Here is a 25,412-nt window from a genome sequence, read left to right on the forward strand (position 1 = left end):
TAAAAAAAAGATTAATTTAAAAAAAAAAAGATCTCTCTTAGCAAGTTTGAAATATGGAATTAGTAACTGTAGTTCTCTTCTGACTTGAAAAATTCCTTCTTCCTCTTCCCCAAGCTGTCTATTTCATCTGTGTCTTGGTATATTATTTCATTTGGGAACCCGGTCTCATAAGTCTCCCTTCTTTATTTCTACCTTTAGTTTATCCCTCTTCACTGTTTGCCCTACACATAAGCTCAATGTTTTCTGTTTAAAACACCTTCCTTAATTCACTACACAATCTCTTTTCTCCCTATCAAACTTCTTTTTTTTTTTTTTTTTTCCTATCAAACTTCTTGAAGGAAAAATCAGTGGTTATTGTTTCTTTTCTTTTTTCTTTTCTTTTCTTTTCTTTTCTTTTCTTTTCTTTTTCTTTCCTTTCCTTTCTTTTCTTTTCTTTTCTTTTCTTTCTTTTCTTTTCTTTCTTTCTTTCTTTTTCTTTCTTCTTTCTTTCTTTCTTTCTTTCTTTCTTTCTTTCTTTCTTTCGTTCTTTCTTCTTTCTCTCTTTCTTTCTTCTTTTTTACTACTTATGACCTCTACTCCTATTACTTTACTTAAACTGCTCAAATGTCAACTACATCCTAAATTACCAAATCCAGTGTCTTTATCTTAGCTTTATCCTTCTTCTCTGCACAGCATTTTTGGAATATTTGCTTTCTTAAAATCTTCTCTTTTTTGACTTCTGTGACACTACAGCCTTCTCTCTCTCTCTTTTCTCATGCATCTCCAAGAAGAATCCTCTTGCTTTTTAAAATTCTTGGAAGTGAGTACTTTCCAGAGTTTTCTTGTTTGGTTACTTTGCTTCTTGGCAAACCTACGTTACAGGTTGGCTTCAACTATCACAACGGATCCGTGCATGCAACTTAGATTCCTCTCATGAGCTCCAGACCTCTTTCATATATCTCAGGGATAGCTTCATTGAGTACTTTATGTAACCTCAGACTCAGTGTGTCAGAGATCAGTTTTATTTTCCTTATAATCTCATTCATCCTATTATGTTTACCACTTAGTTTATTGACATTACTGTCCTTCAAGTCATGCTTGCTAATCTTTGGCTCATCTTTCTCCACTGCTTTATCTAAAGTACAGGTTTTCAGTTGCAGGTATGATCACAGATGAGCCTTTGGATAGTCAGAGCAAAGTACTCAAACTTCCATTTATAGTGAATTCCTGTTAAGAATGATTTAAAAAGATAATTAGATGATAAAAGCAAACTTCACTTAACACCGCATGGAATGGATAGCCCCTTTCACAGAACTGCAAAATGGTATGGAAGGCAAGGAATTTTTATAGGCAAAAAAAAAAAAAAAAAAAAAAAAAAAGAACCAAGGAAGGTAAAAAGAGAAAATATCTAATAGGCTGGAGTCACATAGTCAACTTTGTTTGGAATGAAAAGAAACAAGGAAATAAGTATACAGCCCAGAACTAGCCTGGCATTTGGGGATCAGTAACCACATTTCTGGTTAAGTGGGGGGCATTTACAGAGACATAAAGCTTAGATAAGTTTTGGTTTGCTGATATGGCATCCCTGGGCAGGAATGGCTCATCTTGGGCCTAGGAAGTTATTTCAACATTCCTAACTACAATAAAATTAAATTTTATTATTATTTCATATAAATACTTCCCTGGTAGTCTAAATTGGTCTATATGTAAACTAATGTCAAGTGCACGTGGGAATTCACATTTGTGAAGAGATCAACAGGGGCTCACTTATTTGTTGACATTAGGCATATTATGCCTATGAGCCTAGCAAATGTGTTCACAGATTGTATTATCTACTTAAACTCACAAAATAGAAGGTGACATAAAAAAAATCCCTATGGTGAATGGGAATTAAAGATGATTCTAATTATAAAAGCACTGGCCAACAAGAATGGAATGGAATCTTCTGCTAATGTAGCTCTTCATCGACTACATTACATAGTTTTTTAAAAGTACACATATCTATCATATACACACACATGTAGATATATCAGATATATACATAGATTATATATCATCTGTGACATACGCAGACATGGACAACTTAAATCTGTAAGAAATCATAGACAATTTTGAAATTATCAAGACTGCTTGAAATGAGAATTTACATTTGCTCATTGTAGACCATAGATCTTGTGGTAAATCTGTTAAATCTGTGGTGCTTGGAGGTGAATTACTACTGATCTGAAGCCATGGAAATTAAGACATTTGGAAATTAAGTATCCAAACATGAAAACTCCACTCTTTTTAAGAGCAAAAACTGTTTGTAAGCACATATGAATCTTTCAAATTATAAGTATCATATTAATTTATTAGTAGAGCAGTACATATTTTGTAACTAAATAAATATACATTAGTTGGAGGGGTGCATGATCAAATTTTAACTAATATTGAGTGCACAGTCAAAAACCCCAAATCACTTACTTAGTGAATCACCATATCCTGTTTATTCTGGCTTTCTCAAAGCTCCTTCCTTCTCCCCAGAATGCTTTGGTTCAGGCTTCAACTGACCGTTGTAATAGATTCCTACTGGACTCTGTTTTCTAATGTCTCACTTTTTCAATCTCTTTTTTTGCCAATTGCTGATAGAGTTATTTGTCTGAGACTTATATATAGTTTTATCATTTCCCTGCTTAAAAACTTTGGGGGTTCCCAATTGGACACAAAGAATTCCCAGCGTCTTAATGTATTTAGGGCTGTCTGTGGTTTGGCCTAAACTGCTGTGTCTTCTATTTAGCTCTCCTTTCCTTCAACCATGCTAACAATCTACAAGCCAGGAACTTTTTTCCTACTCTTCCTTTTGCTTAAAATACTTCTTTCCCTGTACCTCACATTCTACTTGTTTAAAACCTGTCTTCTTTTTTCCCCACTTCAGCTTTACTGAGGTATGATTGACAGATACAACTGTTTATATTTCTAATGTTCAGTGTGATGATTTGATCTATGCAGTCTGTGAAATGATTAACAGAATCAGAAGAATTTTCCTCTTTAAAGTCTGTTCCATTTTGCCTCCTCTGTGAAGTAAGCCCATGGCTCCTTATGGGAATATAACTCTTTCCTTTCTCTGATTTTTCATAGTACTTTGTTTCTGTCTGTGCTTAAGTATGCATCAAGCACTGACACTATCCAATCAGAACAGATATCTTCTTTACTTGTGCATATTGTGTGTATTGGGAAATTATCAGCCCAGTCTCTTGGGATATATCCCACTGTGCTTTATAATCTATTCAGTTATTATGTTTATCTTTGTCTTCTTCATTCCCCTCCTTCTAGACTTTATGCATTGGGGCACAGGGAGTTAGTACTTTTTGTGTTATTTGTAGAAAACTTGTGAAAGACTTAGAAATCCAAGATATTGTGGTTGTCTTCAATGGAAAAGTAGGCATTGTCCAGATTATCTGATTCTATCGGGTCTCTGAATCTTTTATTGTCTTTGAGTTATTTTACATTGCTCTAAGTTATATAATACTTATAGTAATGCAAATGATTTTTGTCCATAGAAATGCAAATTGCATCTCATTGGGATTCAGTTGATTATTGCTCTGTGGATATTGAGCAGTTTTGAAGTTTTACATTTGTTAACCAAATTTATTTCGCCATTCCTAATGTCATATATGTGTGGTGCTTTTAATTCTCCTTTGAACCAATTGTAATATCTTCTGGTTCCTTCATTAATAATGAATTAAATAAAAGCTTTGACACATGTTCATTTTATATCTGTATGAAAGTTATACTATATCCTCTTAAAAATTATCTTTTAATACATGAATATGCCTTGAACTTAATAAATATTAATGTTTCTTAAATCCAAGTTAAAGGCCATTTAATGAAGAACACTGGAGTAAATTGAGATACTTTTCTAATAAGAATTTTTGAGACTATGGAGTAGATAAATATTTTCCAAACTGACTTTTGGCTTGTCTGAACAAGTGAATAATTTCCTATGGTAGATTTAAAACTTGTTTTCATCACAGTGAATTTGAATATTGGCCTTTGGATTCTTTGATCAAGTTGAGTGTACCCAAAACAAAACCCAAATATCCAATTCGTGTTTACTCAAGTATTCAAAAACTGATACAAAAAATAATAAGAATTCTAAAGTATTACTCAATTATTTTATTATATGTTTTAGTTGCCTTTTTTTTCCTTATTAGTCTGGAAGATTTAACCTTGAAAAAAATTATACAAAAATCTTCTCAGTAATCATTTGGAAGTTGTATAAAGTAAAAGTTTCACATGATATAATAAACTTAAATATACAAAACACATCCCTAATGCACCTTATGTTCACTTCTGTCCTTGTATTCAGATTAGGAAATGTGTGAGAGTCATCCTCAGGTCTCTGGGTTTTTTGGACTAAATTCTCTTCATATCCCAATTGTATTCTCTTTCTCCCACTTTCCCAGCTTCTCTTCTATCTCCTTTCCTTCTGCTGATTGTAGTGTTCTCAAATATCTGTACTTCTGAGAAAGTTCTTCACTCCCTTGGAGCCTCACTCGTTTTACTGGTTTGGACAAAGGTGAAATCAAAGGAAATGAGAAAAAAAGTGGACAGATTGGAGACAGACTTTAAAAGTAGACAGCACTTGCTGATGGATTGTATGTGGAAGATGAGGAGGGAGAACCAAGGGTGACTTCTGTTTCTGGCTTGAGCAACTTGTGGCTTCAGGGACCATTTACTGACATGGGGAGACAAGTGGCAACAAGCTTGGGAAAGATTATCATAACATCGTTCTCAGTGTCTTCTTGTTTACACTGAAGTATGTTTAAGAATTAAAACCCAGAAAATATAGTACGTACTAAATTTTCATGTGTGAAAATTTGCTTCATCCACCACCCTCAATATTCTTTCTCTAAAACAGAAAAATGCATCTCCCACTTTGTTCCAAGTTGCACACCTTTTTTTTCCAGGCGGAATCAACATTTTTTTCGTAAACAGTTTTTAAAGATAAAGGGGGAGAGGGATGGGAGTGTAACAATTATTTTGCCCTAGGTCTTCCTCAGAGGCTAAGACAAATTCTTCTTTCTGTGGAAGAGTTGTTTAAATTAGCTGGAAATTCACAGTTCACTGCTTTTTAAAAGGCACCCTGTCCCTTAGGGAAGGAGAATATGAATATCTCCCACTGTTTCTAAGGTGAAGGATGTTAACCATTGATCAAATCAGAATGGAGCAGCTTGAAGGGGAGAAAAAAATTCTAAACGACCTGCCTGGTTTCACAGCCTTCTGGCCCAAATGGTACTGACATTTTCATTAAGCAGGTTAAGAAAAACAATAGAGGTTAATTAACTTAGTGGTGTTTCAGCTGAAATGGCCGAAACTGCCCTAGGCCTCAGGTAAGTCTAATGTTGTTAGTAGCATCTTGGCCTTCCACTTTACGCTATATCACCTTTGAAGGTCTGTAAACAAATTAGAATCGCTTTTTGTGTGAGGCTGTGTAGCTCACAGGGATGTGTGAAAATGTATTAGGTAACGTCTGTAAAGCACTTTAAATGATTTATTCTTGAGCCAGTTTTTCCTAAGGGATACTTTGTCTCACACGCTTCTAATTGCCATCTAGCTAGATGATAAAGAGCAATCTTCAACTAAACACTTAGTGGGTTGCAGGAGATGACTCATAGATCTTTTACTCTATGCACACAGAACATATACTTATATTTCCCATCATGAAATTCTGCCTTTTTAACTAGCATATTTTTCTTTTTGGTGACATTTAGGTATCATTTTTGGTTTGCAGAAGTGGCAGGTATAACTTTGTGGCCGTTAGGAAAAAAGTTTATAGTACGGGGGTAGAATAATGTAAAAAGAGCGTAGGTTTTGAAAGAATGTTCAGAGTTTGACACCTGGCTTCACCATTTACTAGCTAAACAATGTAGCAAATCATTTTGCCTGTTGAACTTCAACTTTCTTACTTGTAAAATGAAGATAATAATACCTATCACTCAAGGTTGTTTTTATGACTAAATGAGTAATGTATAGTTTTTGACACTTAGGGGATGCTCAATAAAAGATTCTTTCTTCCTTCAAAGTTCATTGTCACTGGTAAATTCACAAGCAATTGTTCTTCAATTTGCTCTCTACCAGTCAATATCTACAAGTTAAGATATATGTCACAGAGACTAGGTGTTTAATAGAAAATAGTCCAGCACAGATACATTCCTTTAGTCTGTTAAGCAGTACCCCAGTATGTTATCAAAAGGTCCTGCAACCCATCTTTTTGCTTTATTTCCAAGTTTTAAATAATTTTGCTTAACAGTCCACTCTTTTGATCATAAATAACCTCTAGAGATTATTTTTGATCTACACATACAGAAGTCTGGTTTCATTATGTTTGTTTATATAGTTCAGCAAAAGGTATTAACTAACCACATGTTCCTCCTTGGGCATTCAGTATTGAGCAAGTATATAGACCAAATGATTAAATTCTGCTGAATAACTTCATTAAGGAATATAGGATTCAATCATTAAAAAGCATCCTTTTTTTTTTTTTTTTTTCTGTCCCAAGATTAGGAAACCAAACCCCAGAAAATCTATCCCCAGAAAATGAAGATTTCATCTTCATTATGTGTAGATTCTGGAGAACTCCTACACAAAGTCCCAAACATGCTTTAGTTCCTGGCCAGCTGGTGGTTGATGCTGCCGGTGACCTATGAGGCTTTAACCATGCAACAGGCACCAGATCAGTGTTCTTGGGTGGTATGTTTTATGGTTTCTTGCTTTTACATGTAAAGTACATTTACTCCTTAATAATGGAATTTTTATAACTGATTAAATGTCACTTATTTTTAAATGTGACTCTCAATTATGACCTTGTGTGACAGTGTCACAATTAAAGACAGTAAAAACTCTCTGTTGGGGTGACACATTATGTTTTATAGGAATTTGATACCTGGTTAAAGGAAAACAGCTTCTTATTGACCCTATGCAGGTAACTTTATTTTCATGGAAGGTATAGAGACGCAGTACACATATTTGGCTCTATTTTATTTTATTTTATTTTATTTTTAAATATTTTATTTATTTATTTGTTTATTTGTTTGTTTATTTGAGAGAGAGAGAGAATGTGCACATGAGTACACGGGGAGGGGCAGAGGGAGAAGCAAACTCCCCACTGAGCAGGGAGCCAAATGCCAAGCTCAATCCCAGGACCCTGAGATTATGACATGAGCTGAAGGTAGACGTTCAACTGATTGAGCCACCTAGGAGGCTCTGTATTTGGCTTTAAATTCTGAAGGAGGCACCAAGAGTTAGAAGCCATTTTAAAAATGTTTCACTCGATGTTGAGAGTTAGAGGTAAATTACCAAGCAAAGAAAAGACTTCTTCATACAGCTATCAGAAAATAGATGATAAATACCTGCCATCTGTATTCCAAACCAAATATCTATAATGATATTTAGTTCATTTAGTTCAAGTATGTACTTATTTCTTCTTCTGCTCCAGCTTGGATCATCAGTATACTCTCTTGAAGTCATCTGCTTCTGAGGTAGAAAGGGTCTTGGAAACCCCAACTCATTCCCACGTATATCTGATAACTGTGTGGGCCAAGTTATCTTTATGCTCTAGAGTTGCAATTCATGAACCTATTTGTTGAAGTATCAACAATTAAAAGAATACAATACAGTCCTTTCTGTGAAATTCTGGGATTGTCCTTCATTGCTGAAGACACAAATTTTAACCTTTGTGCCTTCTGGCAAGCATCAGAGGGTAATAGAAATCATCAGGCAAAGTGATTATGGTTATTTCACTGTGGTAATGAGCAATGCCAAAACTGAAGAGAGTACAATCTCTTTTGAGTGCAGGACAACATTGTTGTAGTAATATGATTAGTATTTTTCCCAGGAGTAAGAATGTATTATGAACAGTGAGAGCACTGACAGATCTCCAGGGCCCTTCGATTCATTCTGTTAGTGTACAATCTCAGAAACATGTATATGAATATTATTCTACCTATAAAACTAACCTTTAATTTGACCACTCTTTTGATCAGTTCTTACAGTAGTGTTGAGCTAATCGATAAATATAGAATATGTCAAGAAAACAACTATTTTGGGCATCATTTCTTTTATAAGGCAAAAGACCAAATCTTCATGAACTTCCAGGGCACTTGTTAAAAATTTTTAAAGAAACTTTACATATAAAGAAAAGTCCTGAAATTTTATTTTTTCTGAATCTTGGATATGATTATGGGAAAGTAAAAACAAAAGAGTTATCAGAATACTTTAGATCACCTATTATGACAGGATCAGGTGTGCCTGAGAAACAATACATTGGCTACCTATTAAGGCAAAGTGACAATACAATATTCTAAATGAGAAGAAAGTGACACAATCGAAAGGAATTTTAGATCTTTCAGAAATGAGGAACTTTGTATTTTTGTTGCTTTTTAATCAAGGGCTTGACAAAGTCAGCACAAAACACAGAAGACTATTTTGATGAGATGTAGAATTTCTGCCATGCAGACAGGTCACAGAGAATGTGAAAGAATAACTATTTACTATCTCTTGTTAAGAGGAGGCCAAATAGTTCAAGATAAATTGTCAGTTTAGGATATAGAAAACCAGATTCTAGTTTTGCATTAACATTATATTTAGCAATAAAGGATTCATGAGCTCCCTGCTCTAGCTTTTAGATTATCTTACAAATAAATCTACTAAAACTGAGTGAACTTTGTCAAAACTTGAATACATTTTATTTCTTTTCAGACTTGTTGCTTGCAGTTTGAGACAAATATAGTTTGTTTTTTTCTGCCCGACTATGACTTTCTAGATCTACTAAATATTTGTCTCATACAGTCCTCTTTTACATTGTGGAAGAACCAGACTTTTTAATACAAAGCTACTCTCCTTTCCTTGAAAACAAAAGCACCTTCCATTATATTGTATTCACTGTTGTAGTTTTCTGTGACAATTGCTTTGGTCTGGCCTTTGATTACCTGTATGGATGATAACTTTTCAGTCAAATTAGCTAATTTATATTTCATAGTGAAAACTGGAAGGGAAATGTAGAAGTATCATATACTGTTCAGCACATTGGCAAAACTCCTGAATACACATGTAAAACTCTCTAGTCACATATACTTGTTTTTGTATTTTAAATTAGTGAATCACTTGGTTAAGTGTACATGCTACAACTTAGCAAATCATTTATCGGAATTAAAACTTAAGAATTTAGTTTAGATCCTTTGTATTCATATAGCTGAGATTCCCCATATCAATTTGACTTAATACTTGTTCCAGGAAATTCTTGCTCAGGAGGATAAAGATATAAACTAATAAACAATTTTACTGTTTGCTTTAGGAAATTCCTGAAAAGCAATTTATCCGTATGATTTGTTCATCTGGCCAAACAGCTCTGTCTCCTATCAGGATAATAAATTGCTCACTTGGCCAAATAGGTAGCTTATAAAAAAAGCATTTACTTATTAAGACTCATGTCAAGAAGCTGGTCTTGCTATATTTCTCAATCCTAAACTATTATGTCAAGGACTGTCCCCCGTGTCAATTAGTTTTCTGTCTTGACAAACTTGCCTTCAACCACTTAAGTCCAGATCCCCGAGCCCTATAATTATCCTCCCCTAATTTCCCCATTTTGAGCCATTACTACGATCTCTCAAGGTGGTGTTATCCCTTACTGCAGTAGGCCTAATGAACTTAGCTTTGATTGATCAACAGAAACTGTGAGTTAATAAATGTGTATTGCTTTAAGCCTAGAAGTTTGTGGCAATATTGTCATGCAGCGATAGCAAACCAATACAATCACATTGGTAAAACCAGTAGAGAATCAGATAGCTGTTTTCAAACCAAAAGTTACCAAACTCACCTAGATTGTAAAAGATATAACTTTATTACATGGACTTGTGTTTTTATGCAAACTTGCTTCTGACTTTGAGGTTTCTGTAAGAAATTTTTAAGGCTAGTTTTACATGTCCATTTTATTTTAATTTCCTGAGGAACTTGGGAATATTAGAGTTATATAAGTGCTTATTTTTCTATATGAACCTATTAGATTGAAGCAATTTGGATTTGAGAGACTTTGTAATTTATTTATATGCTCAATAGGCAGGAAAACGTCAAACACACAGTGAGAGGTCTATGTTTCTCTCGGTTACAGATGCACAGACTTGCTGAGAGCTTGCAGCTTTACCACCTCAATCATAGGTTAACAATAAACACAGAACCATGACAACTGCAAGAGCAGATCTCAAAGGGATGTTCTACTTTCAGTGAGAATAAAATGTTTTCTTGACCGAGCTGAATTCATACATAGCAATCAGATAACAAAAAGCGGTTAACAAAACAGATCCTTTATCATCTCTTACGTCCTGACAGAATCATCTAGCAATTAGATCATAAAACTGGATTCCCAAATACTGCTATTTTCAGTGAGGAATAACTCCTTGGCTGTGCAGCAACCAGACTTCCATATATACAGGGTACTTCCTTGACCATGAAATCAAGATTGGCCCAGTGGTCCAGTGTACTCACTGGTCCAGCTGTGGAGTTAGACAAGACATGAACAGATGAATAGTCTTGGCCAAGAACTAGCAAAAGGAAATAAAAGCTCCCACAGTATACTCACAAAGATTTAGGCTATTTTAGTATTGATGAGTTTACATGGGGCGTAGGATGGCCAAAGAGGCCATATTACTGATGACCTTGAATGTTAAGAAGTGACAGTGTATCGTTGTTGGACTTTAAAATATATTTCTTAAAAAGATAAAATCATAAAGTTCATACAGATATAAAGCTTAATAGGTGTTCAAGATTTTATTTATCTCATGAATTAGGAAACTGGTAAGGTGTCATAAGTTCAAGGGGGAATTATATTAAAAAAAGGAAAGATTCAAAAATCAGGAATATTGAAATAAATGTACAAATGGAGGTAAAACTGGCCTCATGGGGGTGGGTGGGAAGGGAGGAAAGTTTATTGACTCCACCAGACAGAATTTACACAATTATAGAAAATAATTACTATCCATTGTTATTGGTTATTTATATCTCACAAAATTATAAAGTAACTCAAAGACTAGAATCAGATACTTGGAACAGTATGACTAAATAGTACGGTTTTTTAAATTTGTTTGTTTTGTTTTTTACGTTGAAGCATAATATTCCTCTACAATGAGATTGACTGGCCTGATGGTAGAAAGTAATGAGCCAGCTCTGAGAAGTGCTTTAGGAATAGAAACTATACAATTTGGTAGTTGTTTAGATGTGTAAGTGGGAAGGAAGATTCAAAAATCATTCATTACAAGTGTGGCAATTGCCAAAGTGGTTAGTGGTTGCTTCATGTGGGCTAGGATAATGACCAGCGTGGCACTAGAGATAACGAAGGGAAAATCAAGGAAGTATTTTAACAAGGGATCATTTTAGAAATTTAAGTTCCATGACAGTCAAAAGAGGCTTTTGGTTGGGAGAGGGTAGATTGCCATGCACTCCATTATCATTAGACCTATTTTAATGGTTCCCTCAAGTAGTCATGAAATCTAAGTAAAAATAGTGTGCTTGCTCAGCATGATAGCCCCTGGGTAAATCCTTTGACTTTCCCTTTTGGAATTGACTTAGAATATATCACCTTTTCTTTTCTTTCTTTTTTTTTTTCTTTACCATATTTTAAAATATATATAAATTCAATTTATTAGCATATATATAATCTATTGTTAGTTTCAGAGGTAGAATTCAGTGATTTATCAGTCTTATATAACACCTAGTGCTCAATACATCAAGTGCCCTCCTTAATGACCATCACCTACTTTCCCCATCCCCCCACCCTTCTCCCCTCCAGTGGCCCTCAGTTTGTTTCCTATAGTTAAGAGTCTCTTATGGTTTGTCTCCGACTCTGATTTTGTCTTGTTTTATTTTTCTCTCTCTTCCCCTATATCACCTTTTCTGACGCACTTGACTAGAAATCATTTGTAGACCTACATATAAAAATCAGGTGGGAATTTGAGAAAGTCCTGAAATGAATGGAGGAAGACATTTCTCAGTAGTTTTCTTCTTCCCAGTGTGAATTTGATTAGAGAATATTCTGAGTAAAAGCAAAGAGAGAGAGAGAGAAAGAAAAAAAAGTAGGGGAAATTGGAGAAATATTATCCTCTCTTCTAAAAGTTTGGGTGAAAGGTATTAATATGACCATGGATCTTTTTCAAATTAAAGATATGAAGAACACCAGGTTTCTTGTTTGTAGAAATATTACTGTTTGCTTAGCTTAAGGTCCTTTGAAATTCAGTTTTATGTTAAATCTCTGCTCTAAATTAATCAACTTGCTATTCTGGTTTCCCAACATTTCAAAAATTTCACCTTAATAAAATCTCTCTTTATCCATACATAGAAACGAGGTAGTCTATTGCTTTGTTCCTTGTTTAAGAAAGAAAAGGAAGAAAGGAGGGAAGGAAGGAGGAAAGGAGAGAGGGACAAGGGACAACAGGGATGGGGGAATAAGGGAAGAGAAGGGGAGAGAAAGAAAAGGAAAGTGTGGGGACCTTGGATTCTAGTTACAGTTTGGTCACTATCTTGTTACAGCAGTTAGTCTGTTCACTATTGTAGTCTTAGGATGCCTTTTCTTGTTCTGCACATGGAGAGTAATAAAACCCCCAAACTATAACTTTCCTTAGATTCCATTATTCTATCATTATACTATTAATATATTCAGCACCCCAGATGTGCCAAGCCCTATACCAGAGACTGGGGGGATATGGTAATGAATTAGGGCATTCTTGCCCTTTTAAAACTTTTCCTTTGGTGGGAGGTGCTAAAAAATAAATATACATAAGTAAAATTTAATATAGGATGCTTAGTAAGGACCTGTTTTGTTGGTTAGAAACTTTTAGATTGATGGCTAGAAGCCAAATCTGAGGTTAAAAAAATGCTGAGTACTCACAGATTCTGAAGACAACAGTGAAGAAGTGGGGACAGACATCCCCTCAAGGCTGTAGTTGCTTAGGTAATTCTTCCAAGAGCCTGGCCAACTACCCTTTCCATTTTTATTCCACCTCTCTTAGAGGGGATTAGAGAGGGGACAGAGAGAGAAAGAATCAGTTGCCTGAAGTGAGAGTGCTTAGCTTTTCCTCTACTGTATTTGTTTCTCCTGTGCTTTGCAGAGTTGAGGGGGTGTCCTCTAAAAGTCATGTGAATGTTTAACCTCAAAAGTTGAGGGAGGGACGCTTCAAGATAGCCATCTATAGAGATTGGGGGTATCTGCAGAAAGTGAGACTATCTCTTGTTTTCTATTGGGTCAAATGCTTATGCATGTACTCACTGATCAGCCTTTCTGCCATTTCTATATTGTGGAAAAAAATCAGAAACAAAATCAGAGAGGGGAAGTAGCCTATCCTCTAACCTTGGCATGGTGAATATATATATATATGTGTGTGTGTGTGTGTGTGTGTGAGAGAGAGTATATATATATGTATATATATGTGTGTGTGTGTGAATATATATATGTGTGTGTATATATACACACACATATACATATATACACACACATATATACATATATACACACATATATATATGTTTATATACACACACACCTAGCTCATATTGATATTATATATTATAACTGTAGATGGGTTGACCTTCTGATAACCCTACCTGGTGAGGAGGTCTTGACAACCAAGAACTTTGTGGTATACTACTAGGGTAGCTGCTGTGGGAAGTTTGTAGAAGTGAGCCACAATGGGATTGCAAATGCCAGGGATCCCTCAGAGTTTTCTGGGGAACCAGCCTTTGGAATCTCACTGCAGGGAAAGCATCAAAGGCTAGATAGTGTTATCCAGAGAGTGACCAAGAGAGAACTGCCAACAAGGAAACAGTTACATAAGATCTTGGCTATATTTTCTTCCTTTTTATCCCCAATTCCAGAAGCCCTAATATTGGAAGGATTGGAGAGGAGTAGTGAAGGAAGATGCTGGGAAGAAAAATCCTGAGGACAATGAGACTGAGGTTTATAAATGAGCTTGTCTAGATTTTTAATAACTGAAAGTGACCCAACAGCTTTGAGAACTGCCTGAGTTATTGTTAAAAGGCAGGAAAGGAAAATTGAACAGTGCAAGGTTGAAGGCAATGGTTGGAAAAAAAGAATGTGTTTTCATCTGTTTTTGTTCATGTTTTTCCCTCGAGTACAAACTGGGTGGGATAATTGTATTTGGTATTAATGCTATGAAGCAGATGGAAGACTGAGTAGAAAGTAACTCTGAAGCAGATGGCAGTGAGTAGGAAGCTCCCTTAGCTATGGTGGTCTGGGAAGCTCTTTGGGTTGAAGACATCCATGAGAAAGAGGCACTCATTCCAAACTCTGGGACAAAAGTGTACAATGCTCTAAGGTAGTATCAAGAAATAAGGTCAGTGTGAGTAGAGTTTAGTTAAGTGAGGCTAAGGGTGATAGAAGATACTTCTGGCAAAGTGGGCAGAGGCCAACTAACAGAGGGCCTTGTAGGCCTTGGTTAAAATATTTTGATGACAACTTGGCTTTTCTCAAAACATTTCAAGCATTTTCTTGGCCCTAGCCTCCCTGTAGATTGGTTAACCTAATTTCATTTAATGAATCACATATACTACATAATTCTAAGTACTTCTAGTCTCTGAGGTAAGAAACTACTAAGACATGTTACATCTGTTCTCTTAGGACCTCAGTACTACTATTATATCCAGATAGTTATAAAAAATTCATTTATGTTACTCCAGGTTTTCATCTCATTCAACTCTTCATACCCAAGGATTAAATCCTTGCCCATCAGGGGGATGCCCATACTTAAGTAGTTATAATTGACATCTAGATTCTAGATGATATATCTGCTTGTTATAAGATTGAAGTTACGGGTTAAAATGCAGCTATAAATAGTTTATATTAATCATGCCAAAAGAAAAAGCAAACTATTAATTTGTTAACATAGAAAATGTGTGGGAAACAATGAAAACATGGCAGCTAAAGGTTCTGTTCTTTGATATCTATGATTTAAATCCCAGAACAGGAAATCTTTCCTCTTGGATTTATCTCTAAATCCCAGAGATGGAAATCTCTGGCAGGAGCAGTATGCATTGTCTCTCATTAGAGTGCAGTTTTTCCGTAACCACATTAAAGAATGCACAGACAGCAAGGGACGTGTGCTCGGCTGTCTTGCAGCAATGTTCCTGGCTTCTTCTCTAATGTGAATTACAGACCTCTTGGCACAATTCTTAAACTTCTCCCTGCAACACTTATGCAAATAGTCACTCTGAATCCAACATGATACCTTTTGGTTAATCCTGGAACATTAAGTATTGCAGCTGTCTCATGGAAGAAACGGAGAGAGAAATTTCTGTTCAGTATGGAAATAACTCTATAAAGCTCATGATAAATGAAGGCTTATGAATAGTATATCAGTTATTGCAGTCATCATTATAGGAGTATATTTCCTTGGGTTCTTATGGGAAATTACTTTCTTTGGCACATTCTTGGGAATTATTTCCTGTGTTCCATTAGCTCTGCGGGATGACATCCTAAAATGACTGATGCGGTTCTATTGTTTTGTTAGAGTGCTCTATAACTGCTCTTAGGGCTCCTTGTTTGAATGCATGTTATATTCTCTTTGAATATTATCTGAGAATATGATTCATGGTTTAGTCTTAATGTTTCCCCCCAAATGACTTAATGAACAAGGAGGAAGCTTGTTCTGGTGGAAATAGTAATAAACAGCAGAGCAGGTAATCCTTGTTCTAGTCCTGATCCCACTACTAAGTATGTGAACTATGGCAAATCGCTTTAGCTGTAGTGTGTTTCTTCATCTATCACTTCTTTTTTAAATCCCCTTCAGCTTATGTTACCCTCTATCCTAATATTTTCAGAATTTAGTAAATATCCACTCTGTGACTTACAATCCTGTTGGGGAGACAAAACTGAATTACAAAAATTATGGGAAAGTGTATAATGAGGTGCTGATTTACAGAGTATGTTTGTAAGGGGTATCATTTGTGAGCAACAGAAGCTCACTGACGAAGCAAATTTGAATGGACTTCAAAAAAGTATCGGGGGCCTCTCAAAATTAGTTGGAGGTTAGGTAAGGGGCTGGGCATGGGAACGTGGACTATCCTAGAGAGTCTTGAACGGCAGAGAAGCAGGAAGCACAACCACCATGGCATACGGTCTGGTATATTGACACTGCTGCATATGACTGTCAACCATTCGTTTTGTTCTTGCCTCACTTGCTCAGCTTCATAGTATAAGATGAAAACCTCCAAGGGGCTGACATTAGGTCATGTGTCCACTCTCTAGCTGTACTTAGAGATGGGAACCCGACAGGGCAGGCACCTACAATTACTTTCCAACTATGATCATACACCAAAAGGGGAAATCTTCCCTTAAAAGGACATCAGAGTGCCTTGAAGTAGAATGGCTGGTGATGATTGTCCCCACTCATATTCAATCACAGAGACTAGAGAAGCTGGCTTAGTTTACACTGGAATTATAGAGAAGGTTTATAAATAAATAGAAGTTGAGGTAAGGTCAACGGAGGGAGATTAAAAACACTACACCAAAGAAAGAAAGAAGCAACAACAACCACCACACATACACACAAAGAGCAAAATATACCTAAGCCACCAAAATTCAGTCTGTGGAACTTTCAATATTACTTCTAATCAGCAACATTGCACCTTTTAGTTCTCCGAGAGGTTTTATGTTCACTCATGGGAAAGACAGCAGTGCAACTCTCAGCACAATCCATTCTCCAAAACCTAGCAAAATTACAAGTTCTTATCAGTGCATTTCTTCTTTTGCCAAAGGCATCCTGAAAATGCATTCCCAGGACATTGTCCCAGGCTGCAGAGGAATTTGGTTCCTCAGTCTCCTCACACATTCAGAAAATATTGCATCTTCTATGTTATAGAAACAATAAGTGCAAAAATATATTTAAAAAGGGCTCATACAAGAGGTAAGGAATCATATTTTTGTTATGGATATTTATTATTTGTAGAACATTTTTTCTTCTCCCTTTTTCACCAACATTTTATTGATGAATTAGAATAGGGTGGTTCATATGTTGATATTGCTTAGAGTTTCTAGCAATAGAGGCATACTTTCTTTCTACGAGACTGTATGGCTGTACATGGCAGCAGCCATCTCTGTGTTAACCAGTTTCAGAATCTATTAATGATCACTGGACTTCTGTGGCAGAGAGTTCAAGTTAAATTTTAATTTTCCTTCACCCATAATAGAGTTAGAACTGAGGCTTATAGATATTATTTCACTTTTCACAGAAAAAGGAAAACACATTTTTTTATGGTAGCAACATGAGAGAACAAATGAAGACCCCCACCAGTCTCTGTCTCAGTCTCAACACAATTTCAAATAAACACATAAAACCTCCTTCAAATATAACATTTTCATGAATATAAACTTGGGGATTTCTCTGTGCTGAGCACGCATATTAGGGACTCAATAAATATTGGCTGATTTAATTCAAAATACATCTAGAAACTGATAGAGAAGTGCTTCTTCATGTTGGCTGTCATGAAATTACATTACTGTTGTTTGTGGTAGTCCTGTGAAGTAGAGCTCTCACTTTTCCCCAGAAACAGTAGGAAAGCAAACAACTCTCTAGATAACATGGGTAAACATGAATAAAATATATTTACAGTATCCTACCTTGATGATGGATTTGCAAATCTGTCTGCTTTCAGATGTTCAAGACAGAGAAAAATTGCACAGAAAAAAAATCTTGTATTTCCTTATCAAAACCGGGGAAAGTAAACATGTATAGTAAATTGGAAAAAGCCTGTAAGTCTGGAATATTTTTTAAGTGTTATCTTTTGTGCATTAGCTTGGTGTTCTTGGTAGTGAGAGGAGGCAATTATTATCGACTCTCCCTTCTTTAATTTTGTTTTTCTTCCTAAAACTGACAATGGACAACTGACACAAGTGGGATGAGACAACAACTGAAGTGTATTTTCCCCCCAGTTAGTTGTGAAGAATGTGTTCTGTTTTTGGCAAATTCCTGCACATAAGGCTGACAAGGATGCCAACAATTAATTTGCTACTATTGTTAACATTAGTGTACAGAAGTAATAGAAATGTGAAGACAGACCCAGTCTGTGAGAAGTGTGTTTCAGGGTCAAGCCAGCAGCTGACTTTCTAGACACCTTACAGAACCCTGTGAGAAGGCTTTCTTTTGGTGAATTTGTCACAGCAAATGATCCAGCCCTGAGCTTGTCTAGGCTTGAAGTTTTGAAGTTTTATTCAACTCAACGAGGATGGATGCATTTCTCAGTGACACTTTGATGTAAACCAAGCTCACAGGTTGATATCTAAAATTGAGTGCCAATTTATTAATTTTTAATGGGAAATATAGTTGTCACACTAACCAGAGAACTCTAGTCTATGACTAGTCCATTCTGTTTCTGTAGATAATTGAACACGAAGTACCAAATTATAACCTGAAACTTATTTGATGCATATGAAATCAGAACAAAGGGAATTGGTTAAATAAACATTCTTTAACTGTTAATACAGGCAGGACACAGTCAACTTTTCTCTTTCATATCTTTGGTTATTAGTTATTACAAGCCAAGCTTAACCATTTTAGGGTCAACTTCCCTCATTTCCAGCTTGAGGGGAAACTTTGATCCTTCATGTACTGAGTTCAGGAGAATTCTATTTTTAACTTTTACTCTACTAGGGAGTCATTTATAAGGCATAAATTAAGATTATAGGTACAATTTGTATATGGGCAAACATAGAAGTCACAAGTATTCTCAGAAAGCTGAGAGTTTAATGAGGTTGAGTAATACTGAATCTGTGAAATAATGAGTTGGCTGTTAACCCACTGCTAAAGCAAGGAGGGTTTGTCCTGTTGTGGACCAGGAGAGAGAGACACCAAATCTGAAGGGAAGACAAATTCCTGCCTCTAAAGAAGTGTTCTAGGGTGAGAATCCGACTTGTGTTTGAATCCCAAATTATCACGTACTGCTAGAGTGATGGTGGATAAATTACCCAGCTTCTCTGCTGTAGTCTCACCGGTGTCATGAGGGAGGAAGTCATCTACGTCACAAGTGAGATCAAATGAACAAAGTACTCATTGAGGTGCTTTGGCCACTGTGCTGTTCAAATGACACTTTCTTTCTTCTTAATCCATGATGTTTAATTGTGATCAGGTGAAAAAAGAGGACTTCCGGGATAATAACCTTTTCTTCCCAGTTGATTGAAAGTTTCTCTTCCCATAATGTGATTGCCCTGGTAAAACCCAGAGAAGAGCTCTTTCACGCCTTGTCTGCAGACATCCCCGCCAGCAATCTCTTTTCCTGATTCACTTAGTGTACTTACCCTTGCTGTGATCACCCATAAGAGAGGAGATTGGTTCAATTCAGCAATGAAGAGAATATGTCACTGTCCCACAGCGGCAGTAATGGCCCTTCTGCCCTTGGGGAGAGAGATAATAAGCGCTACTAAGTTATTTGAAACTTTCATCTATATAGTTTTGTCCTTTTTCACTTTAGCCCATTTGATCTTATGCTTTTTTTTTTTTTTTTTAATACTTGATGGCATTCAAGGCTGAGGTTTAGAAGTGAGTGGCTCATTTATTGTTATATTCTCATTCATGTTTTGGATTTTTCAAGATGGATCAGGCTAGCTTTTACATTTTTTCAGAATTAAATAACTTCTTGGACCCTTTGATTCTTAGAGATTTTTGTTTTTTGTTTTTGTTTTTGTTTTTTACCTTCTGTATGTGCCCTGAATACCATAAATATAATGACTGTAAGCCAGCATTTCCACCAAGGAGAATCAAACCTAATCTCCCTAAACTTGTTTTTCAAATGTAAGAGCCAACACTGTGATTACATGGAGTGGGAGCCCAAGGCATGAAATGGGAATAGGAAAACAAGAGTATAAAATAAGGCAGATTTTCCAACAAGGATATATAGAGATATAATTAAAATGATTTTCAACCTACAGACACAGCCTAGATTTGTCTATCTGGGATGGCCAGGGACACAATGAATACTTTGTTTCTTTGACTAACATTGAAAACATCTCATTAAAAAAATATTTTTTCCACAGTTATACCCTAGCTTGCAGAGCCAATCACCTAAACAGAAGATATTTGGACAGAATATGGTTACTATGTATCTATAAAGAAATCTAATTTGAGGGATGCCTGGACGGCTCAGTGGTTGAGAGTCTGCCTTTGGCTCAGGTCATGATCCTGGGGTCCTGGGATTGAGTCCTGCATCAGGCTCCCTACAGGGAGCCTGCTTCTCCCTCTGCCTATGTCTCTGCCTGTCTCTGTGTCTCTCATAAATGAATAAATAAAAAATCTTAAAAAATAAAGAAATCTAATTTGGAAAATGCTGGTCATTTCATTTTGAAAGAAAAGCTAATAATTTGCTATTGTTACCACAGAGACCTCAAAGAAGCCACTGTATTTTTGCAGTTGAATTTAAGTTATAGGAAATTCTGGTAAAGCTTTTCAAGTTATATTTACTACATTGAGCAAATCAGAGGTGAGAAATGTTCTAAATCAATAACCAACATTCTAATGTGACTTTTATATAATTCTTCAAGAAGAGATCGAGGAGACCCAATGCAATGTGACTTTTTGTCAAGCCCAGACAACTTGCTACCCTGTTCTCTCAAGAGAAGGATAAACACATGGGAATGACAAAAGTCTACCCACTTGGGATCCTATTGATTTTCACATGCTATTTTCCCTTCTGCTTGCCTCCCCCACCGATTTCTCACTCCCTGCTATTTCTTTCACTGCCAGCATGGCAGAGAAAAAAAAAATGTGGTTATCGGCCCATGTTGGTGGATATTGTACACATTGGTACTTTGAATAAGGTTTTCTATTTCTGTTCACAGTGCAAGAATGCACACAGAGCAGGGGAGTTTTACTACAGTTCTAATGGTCCCTTTGGCCAGAAACTGACTGATCTCCAGCTGAATTTAGAAATTGTTATTTCGAATGGTCTTTACATGTGTTGCTTTTCAGGTAATTAGGACTTAAATTAGACTTCAGAAAGCCACCATAGCAAATTGATAAGAAGGAAGTTCTGTAAAAGAATCCTGATTCTGCACTTCTGTAGTAGATAGGTAACTTAAGTAAATCACTTAATGTCCTTGTGCCTCAGTTTCCTCATTTGTAAAACGAAGCTAATCACAGTGTTTCTCAGGGTAAAATATTTTGAGATGTAAAGCATTTAGTATATTCCTGGCTCACGATAAATGAAGTTTGAGTGTTTGCTATTACAGGTCCACGATCCCTTATTTGGGATTCGAAAATTGAAAAGCTGAGGAAGAAATAGCATATCTTATGGAAAACTGGTTAAGTGGTTCAGATCTGGCATGAGCTACTCTGTGGCAATTTATAGGTTATATTTATATCACTCTGTGCGAATATTCGTGTGTATGATTAAAGAAATATTAATATGTTTGATTATAAGCTATACCTCCCTCTTCTCCCCCCACGGAGTTGTTACAGAAGATAGTATCTGTAGTTTTTTAAAATCCAAGATGTTCTGAATTCCAAAAGAACCCTAAGGGTTTTTCAAAGCTCAGTAAAAGGAAGTACAATAAAATGAAGTATGCCTGTGTGGTAGGGTGCTTTTGAATTGACTGCTTAAAAATTATATTTCTATGTCTCTATTTCTAGCTATTACATTTTGCCTTAAAGATTACTTTATTGGATTTTAGTATAGTCACAACACTCCTCTTACGGCTAGTATTTGTATTTTACCTCTTTTTCCATATATTTCCTCCAACTTTTGTTTTCTTACCTTGAAGGTGGTTGTTTTGTAAACAGCAGACAGATTTTAAAATCCATCTTGAACAACTTTGTCCTTGAACTGTAGTAATTAGTCACATATTCGTGTTTAAATTTACTATGTTGGCTTGATTTTATTCCTCTTGCCTTTGGGTTCTTTTGCTTCTTCACTAACTTTATTTGAATTAATAAGTATATTTTATTACTCTCTTTCTACTTCTTTTAGGTTGGTAGTAACAATGCATATAAGAATATTCCTTCCAGGGGCACCCCAGTGGCTCAGTCAGTTCAGCATCCAACTCCAGATTTTGCTCAGGTCATGATGTCAGGGTCGTGAGATCAAGCCCTGCATCCAGTTCTGCCCTGAGTTTAAAGCCTGCTTAAGATTCTCTCCCTCCTGCTCCTCCCCAAATCTCTCTCTCCTCTAAAAAAACCCCCAAAAATTAAAGTAAAAATTCTTTTGTGGTTAATGTAGAGATTACAGTATGCATCCTTGAATTCTCATTGCCTACGTTAAGTAGCATCTACCTTAAATTAGTACTTTTACTGGTTTTTGGACAATGAAAGGATCTTGCAAACATTCTGATTTCATCAACTCTCCCCTTTTGTGCTGCTGTGATATATATTGGTTTCCATATATTTTAAACTGTACAAGATGCTTTTTAAAAATCAATTAATACCAATTTAGATTTACTTACATTTTGAACTTTTGGTCCTTTTCCTTGATTCTGATATCACAAAACTTCCAGCTAGATAATTTTCCTTCTAAGTGAAGAACTTTTGATAGTATTTTTTTAATCATGTATCTACATTCAGTTTTGTTATGTTTTTGAATTTTAATTTCATTTATAACAGCTTCATTGAGATATAGCTCATACACCATAAAATTCACCCTTTTAAAGTATGACAGTCCAGTGGCTTTTATTATATTTATAGAGTTGTAAATACATTGTCTAATTTTATATATTTATGGAGTTGTAAATACTATGTAATTTTAGACTATTTTTATCATCCCTGAAAGAAATCCTCTCCCCATTACCAGCTAGTCCATATTCCATTTTCTCCACAACCCCTGATAACTGTCTGTCACTATAAATTTGCCAATTTTGGACATTTCATACAAATGGAATCACATAAAATAATGGCCTTTGTGTGGCTTCTTTGACTTTGCATGATACTTTCAAGATTTATCCAGGTGTAGCATGTATAAATATTTCATTTCATTTTATGGCCAAATGCTATTCTATTATATGGATATACGAAATTTTATATTGATTCATCAGTTGATTTTCAATTCTCTTGGATATATACCTAGAAGTGGAACTAGGAGATCAGATATTAATACTACTTAACTTTTTGAGGAACTGCCAAGCTTTTTTGCAAAATGGTTACAAAATTTTATAGTCTCACCAGAACAGTTTGAAGTTTTTCATTTCTCCGCATACTCACCAACACTTGTTGTTGTCTGTCTTTTTATTTTGAAAATGTTAATAACTGGGAGGTGGTTTCTCATTGTAGTTTTGATTTATATTTGACCAATGATTTTGAGCATCAGGTACTTACTGATCATTTGTATGACCTTTGGAGAAATATGTGTTGAAAACCTGGGCCCATTTTAAAATTGGGTTATTTTATTTTTTAATTGTTGAGTTGTATGAGTTCTTTACATATTTTGGGTGCATCTCTCTCATTAGATATGTGATTTGTTAATATTTTTGTCCATTTTGGGAGTTGTTTATTTTTTTCCATTTTCTTGATAATATCTTTTAAAGTACATTTTAATTTGATAAAATCCAACTTATTTTCTTTTGTCACCTCTGCTTTGGTGGCATATCTAAAAAACCATCACCAAATCTAAGATCTTCAAGATTTACACTTACGTTTCTTCTACAGGTTTTATGGCTTTAGCTTCACATTTAGGGCTACAATCCACTTTGAGTTAATTTTGAGTTATAGGTTGAACTTTATTCTTTTGCAGGTGGGTATGAGGTTGTCTCAGTGCCACCTTTAAAAAGACTATTCTTTCCCCATTGAATTGTCCCCATTGAATTTCCTTTCTGACTTTCCATGTGGATGTTTTCTAGTTTTTAAACTAGTTATTAAACTATTAATCTTTACTTTTCCTTTATCTGCTTTTAAATTCATGTATTGAATTCTTAATTTGTTACCTTTTTCAGTTATACAATTCCTGCTTCATTCTTTTTGGTAGATTTCTGTCTTTTGGTAAATTCTTTCTTTTTTTCTCTATTTTTACAAATATATTAAGCATTGTTATTTTATTTTTCAAATTTTATTGAAGTAAAATTAACATACAGTGTTACTTTAGTTGCAGGTGTACAGTCTTATGATTCAACAATTCTGTACATTGCTCAGTGCCTCTCACGATCACTCTGCTCTTAATCCACTTTATTTCACCCATCCACACTCACCTCCCTTCTGGCAACCACCAGTTTGTTTTCTAGATTTAAGAGTCTTTTTTGTCTCTTTTTTCTTTGTTTTGTGTCCTAAATTCCACATGTGAATAAATCATATGGTATTTGTCTTACTCTGACTAACTTACTTCACTTCGCATAATACCCTCTAGGTCAATCTGTGGTTGTACATGGTAAGATCTCATTCTTTTTTGTGGCTGAGTAATATTCCATTATATCTATATCATCTCTTCTTTATGGCTGAGTAATATTCTACTGTAGCTGTATCCCACCTTCTTTATCCATTCATCTATGGATGGATGCAGGTTGCTTCCATATCTTGGCTCTTTTATTTATTTTATTTTTTTTTAAATTTTTATTTATTTATGATAGTCACAGAGAGAGAGAGAGAGAGGCAGAGACACAGGCAGAGGAAGAAGCAGGCTCCATGCACCGGGTCTTGGCTCTTTTAAATAACACAGCAATAAATATAAGAAATAGTGCATATATCTCTTTGAATTAGTGTTTTCTTTTTATATGTATTTATAAATGTATATTTAAATATATGTAAATATAGATATATATTTTTTACCTAGTAGTAGAATTACTGGATCATGTAGTAATTCTATTTTTAATTTTTTGAGGAACCTTCATGCTATTTTCCACAGTGGCTGTACTAATTTGCATTCCCACAAAAGTGTATGAGGGTTCCCTTTTCTCCACATCCTTTCTAACATTTGTTATTTTTTATGTTTTTGTTTTTATACATTCTGACATATATAACGTGAGACCTCATTGTGGTTTTGATTTGCATTTCCCTGATGACTAGTGATGTTGAGCATCTTTTCATGTGTCTGTTGGTTATCTGTATGTTTTCTTTGAAAGAATATCTATTCAGGTCTTCTGCTCATTTTAATTGGATTTTTTGGTATTGAGTTGTATAAATTCTTTATATATTTTGGATATTAACCCCTTATCAGATATACAATATGCAAATATCTTCTTCCATTTGGTAGATTACCTTGTTGTTTTGTTGATGGTTTGTTTCGCTGTGCAAAACCTTTATATTTCGATGTAGTCCAATAGTTTAACTTTGCTTTTGATTGTGTTGCCCAAGGAGACATATCTAGAAATATGTTTCTACAACCAATGTCAAAGAAATTACTGCTTATGTTTTCTTCTAGGAGTTTTATGGTTTCAGGTCTCACATTTAGGTCTTTAATTTATTCTGAGTTTATTTTTGTATATGGTG

At 35.3% G+C, this 25,412-nt stretch overlaps 2 protein-coding genes across 44 annotated transcripts in view; one reads left to right on the forward strand and one right to left on the reverse strand.

The window, feature by feature from the left end:
- CASD1 (CAS1 domain sialic acid O acetyltransferase 1) overlaps nt 1–17,662 on the reverse strand; it is a 69,329-nt gene extending 51,667 nt beyond the window's left edge. Inside the window, exon 1 of the mRNA XM_077856876.1 lies at nt 17,639–17,662. The gene's annotated coding sequence lies outside the window, so the exon portion shown is untranslated. The remainder of the gene's footprint in view (nt 1–17,638) is intronic.
- Nucleotides 1–25,412, forward strand: part of LOC144288899 (uncharacterized) — a 94,620-nt gene that overhangs the window by 3,244 nt on the left and 65,964 nt on the right. For 14 of the 43 annotated variants that reach the window (XR_013356916.1, XR_013356920.1, XR_013356919.1 and 11 more), the window contains exon 3: nt 6,521–6,711. The exons of 28 other annotated variants lie outside the window; for them this stretch is intronic. Coding sequence is in view for 1 of the 15 variants with exons in the window: in XM_077856889.1 (XP_077713015.1) it covers nt 6,521–6,668 (148 nt within the window). In the remaining 14 variants the exon portion in view is untranslated. Of the gene's footprint in view, nt 1–6,520; nt 6,712–10,126; nt 10,903–25,412 lie in introns of those variants that run through there. One more of the 43 variants, XM_077856889.1, reaches the window with a different exon arrangement.

Source organism: Canis aureus, chromosome 18 (assembly GCF_053574225.1).
Source record: "Canis aureus isolate CA01 chromosome 18, VMU_Caureus_v.1.0, whole genome shotgun sequence".
Taxonomy (NCBI): domain Eukaryota; kingdom Metazoa; phylum Chordata; class Mammalia; order Carnivora; family Canidae; genus Canis; species Canis aureus.